The sequence below is a fragment of the Atta cephalotes genome (assembly GCF_000143395.1).
Source record: "Atta cephalotes unplaced genomic scaffold scaffold00035, whole genome shotgun sequence".
In the NCBI taxonomy this organism is placed as follows: Eukaryota; Metazoa; Arthropoda; class Insecta; order Hymenoptera; family Formicidae; genus Atta; species Atta cephalotes.
This window is the reverse complement of record NW_012130099.1, coordinates 2,141,861-2,146,572: the sequence shown is the minus strand read 5'-3', so window position 1 is coordinate 2,146,572 and position 4,712 is coordinate 2,141,861. Positions and strand designations below refer to the sequence as shown.

General features: G+C 25.3%; 1 protein-coding gene across 1 annotated transcript in view; it reads left to right on the top strand.

The window, feature by feature from the left end:
* Positions 1 to 1,748: 1,748 nt before the first annotated feature.
* Positions 1,749 to 4,712, top strand: part of LOC105621672 — a 10,799-nt gene continuing 7,835 nt past the window's right edge. The window contains exons 1-2 of the mRNA XM_012203140.1: positions 1,749 to 1,947; positions 2,047 to 2,071. Coding sequence (XP_012058530.1) covers positions 1,749 to 1,947; positions 2,047 to 2,071 — 224 coding nt within the window. The remainder of the gene's footprint in view (positions 1,948 to 2,046; positions 2,072 to 4,712) is intronic.

Genomic DNA, 4,712 nt, shown 5'->3' with positions numbered 1-4,712 from the left:
ATATATATATATATATAGTTGCATAAGATAAAAGAGGTCTTTTAGATATCTTTTAGTTATAAGACATCTAAAAGATATCTTTTAGATACCTCATGCAACATAAATAATTTTGATAATTACTCGATAATTACGTTAAGATCACAATATATATATATATATATGGAGATAACTTTTAAACAGACCTGATAATACTGTTTGAATCGAGTTTTATTATCTAGAAGATTATTAAGAATGTACATGTCATATCTAAAAGCAATACAAAAATATAAAAATTTAAAAATATAAAAATCATAGATTATTATATTATTACAACTGAGTATTGTGTAATATTTGAGCAGGATTTTCTTATTAGTTTAAAAATTAATTAATTTTTTGTTTGTTTTATTTTTTATGTAAACTCGCGTTTGTAATACTTAATTGCATGAATTAATGAGGAAATAATATTATAAGAATTAAATAAAATTTTATACATATATTAATAAAACAATAATAAATGTTTGTAAAAGTTTATTCATGCACTTATTTGTTGTTGATTTAAAACTGCAACAAAAAAATTGTTATTTTGTTGTATAAAGTTATTATATAAGTCGAATTATTTTGTTTTCTTTTTTTTTGCAGTTGGTTTCAAATTGTATTCACAACGAATTAATATATTATCAAAATTTTTTTAATTCATTAACTTATTTTGACTGATTCTTTTAACGATATTATATATATAACTAAAACATTCTTAAACTCGATTTAATTTATTGTTTATCTTTTTGTAATTCTTGGAATTAAAAAAAGATAAAAGTAAATAGAACTAAAATTAATCTTGCATTGGTAGAACTAGGTCTATAAGAATTCGATCGCCATCGATAAAACGTTCGAACAATAAAAGATTATTAAAAAAATATTCATGCATGAATATATATAAATATATATAAACGTACATACATATTCATAATCATATGTGAAATATATCCATATATGAAATATGTTCATACATATTCATACATTCATCTTTCTTTTGTAACATTACTTTTTGTACAATAGAAATAATAATAATAATGTGAAAATATTAAAAATAATTAAAAGGATAATTTTCACACTATTTATTTTAGAAAAAAATTGAAGAAATGTAAAAAAATTGTATATAATTACTTGTATATAAAATTATGCATAATTGTGAATAAGAGCAATTTTTTCAAATTTTTTTTCTAAAACGAATAATGCGAAAATTATCCCTTTAATTATTTTTTTATATTTTCACGTGGAAACATAAAATTACACATTACTATTATTATTTCTATTTCATTATAAACAAAAGAAAGAGGAATGTGTGAGTACAACATATGGACGTATTTCATATGATTATATAAGTTTATGAATATTTATGTATGTTTATACATATTTATACATATTTATACATATTTATACGACGTAATGTATAAACAATTTTTTACCGAGATACATATATTATGTTATCTGGCTAAGATAACTTTATATTTTCCTCTCCACAATCCTCCATAGTCTTCCAAAAATTCTCCTAAACTTTTCGTACTTTCAAAAAATCTTTCAATAGAAAAAAAATCGGTAAAAAATTGTTTCATGAATATGTATAAATATGTATAATATCTTCAAATTTAGGAGAAAATCCTCAATCTAGCGATAGTGGACTCGAATGTTTTTGAAAAGCGCACCGTAATTAATTTGAAAATGGCGGACGGTGGTGCCCAAACTATCGGAGGACTCTACGAGGCCGACGGATGAAAACGGCAGGGGATCGTCTCACATCACGTGTCGCGTCGGGGACGTCGGGGTTAGCCAATGAAAATAATGAGACATGCACAGTGCACTCCGACTTGTTCGATGTTGCGACACTTGCGACTTTGTTCGGCACTACTGAATTGAACTATTGTGGCAGTCGATGTACGGTCTTTGGCTGGAGTGTTATTTTGTTTTCGGGTTTGTTTGTCGTCATCATTATCGAATAGTCACGCGTGTTTAACGGACCAGGATACGTTATGGAATCCTGATAATATATGTGAATATTCTCGTCCGAAGACAGCAAGTGGTTCTTAATCGCAAGGTAAGTCCTCTTGCGAATATGAGAAATTAGGTCTTATCCATCACGACTCGGATACCGGGTTATGTAAAGACGGGCGCTTGCACATCTTTCGATAATGTCTCTGTTCGGAAAAAGGAGAGATGTAAGAAGAAATCGAAAAAATACGAAAAAAGTTGCGTGAATGATATATAGATCTTTGATCTTTTGATCTTTTGATCCTTTGATCTTTTCGTGAAATATGTCGACTGATAATATCTTTCTGTTCCCTTGTTAATTTTAAATTTAGAAGTCTCTTGATTTTTATTTCGCGTACATGTAATATTTTATTTATATAAATATGTACATCCAATATACGTATATGATAGTCTAATTTAATATATTGCAAATATATCGATATTATTCATATGTGTGTATTTGTATATACAAGATATCCAGTAAGTTTTGACAAAGCACTAGTGTGTAGATAAAACTAAATTGAATCCTCTATCACACATTTTGCAATTTTCACAACAGTTAACAATTATTAATTTATTAATTACTAAAAATTGCTGAATATTTGGTTTTCAATAATTTTTTACTTAAATGCTATCAATTTTATCGAAGAACAGCGAGAGACAAAAATTGTTTATCTTTTTCTCTATATAATAAAATTCTGAGAATTTTTTCAGAATTTTTCAAAATTTTTTAATACCATATTTTCTCATACATGATAAAAATAGTTGCCAATGTAAGAAAATGCAATATTAAAAAATTGATAAAAAATTCTGAAAAAACTCTTAGACTTCTATGAGAAGAAAATAAATAATTTTTGTCTCTTGCAGCTTTGTGTAAAATTAATAGTATTTGAGAAAAAAATTATTGAAGATTAATATTCGGCAATTTTTAATAATTAATATCTTATTAACTATTGCGAAAATTGTAAAATGGTAGAGAATTTTTCGATTTAGTTTAATCGGCCTTGTCCACATAAGAGCGCTTGGCAAAAAATTTCGGGATGTTATATGTATATACATATATGAATAATACAAGTATGAATAATATTATGTATAAATACGTATAAATATGTGAACAATAATTAGTAATATATTATATATATATATATATATATACAATATTAGATATATATTATATATGCTATATTATATTACCCAGACAACACAAAGAGAGTTCAAATAAAATTTAAATAAATATTGAGTCGTTTGGCCTTGGTCGGTTTAAGGCTTAGGACGGCTTACGCATACGGAACACAAAAGATCCAAGTTCAAGTCCAGACCAAAGTAATATTAGGTGTGGGAAAAAGTTCATGGCGTTTTTCCCCTTAGATGGCATTAAAAAACGCCACGAACTTTTTCTCACAGCTAATATTTTTCACAATAAATTTATTAAAAATTTTTCAACACATTAACATTTTTCTAATATGTTACCGGATTGAACATCAAAATTTGCTTGTCAATTTAATTTAATTTGTGATATTATTCAGTAGTTTAATTGCGTTTGTAAGTCTGGAAAAAATTCGACGCACATTTTGAATAGCTACAAAATAATTGTATGTATATATTATACATGCATGTACATATATATACATGTATAATTCATTTTGAATTATTTAGGCATGAAGAGATCTAGCTTCGTCCGTATAGGCTTGAATATGCTTACTCATCAATTTTAGGTTTATTTTCAACTGCAAAAAGAATTGTTTTTAGAACTTTACAAAAAAAATTCTTTTGCATCTGACAATGAATTCAGAAATAATGACATACGACTGAATTAATTTTTTTTTAAATTCTCTTTTAACTCTATACTATCTGGATTATACATGTTATATAAATATATTTAATATTAATATATATATAATAATAATATATATTTAATAATAATATATATTTAATAAATCACAAAAAAGCATGAAATAAAAAATTAATTTTCAAGATGATACATATTTAAGAGTAAAAGCACGCTTTAAATTTGCAAGACGATAGATTAATCGTTTGGATTTGTATATTATGACCTTTTATAAAGTCTTGATGTTTCCATGTTGTATTTATTAATTTGTATCTACAAATATATTTATCTCTTAACACGATATCTTACTCTTCATTCTATTCTGCGTTCTATTTTGTCATTTTATTGTTATTTTATTAACAATGTAAGTTTTTAATTAATTTTATATTTGACTATGATAGTTTCATAGCGAAATTCATATCTCAGTTTAATATTCGATTCATGATTTATATATTTTTCCGAAATATGCTGAAGACTTTTGACGTTATGTCTGGACATTAGATCTACAATGTTTTCTGTGTTATACAACATTCCATATGTATTCATTTTAACAATTCTACTAGCCTTATTGTAAATTTAAGTAAGCGGAATAATTATTATAATTTTGTTAATTTATCAGTGAAAAGTTAACGGAAAAGAACCTAAAGATTCAAGTGTCTATATCTTTATCTTATTACTTATACTTTATTTCATTAATAATTTTATACACGATTATTGTCGGCTTGCATAGGCTTTTTGAATTTATGATTTATTTATTCGGAATCTTATTTTTCATATATTGTTCAAAAAACACATTATATTAATATATTATAATATATCAGCGAGAGAGAGAGAGAGAGAGAGAGAGAGAGAGAGAGAAGAAAATAGAATTAATTAGAAT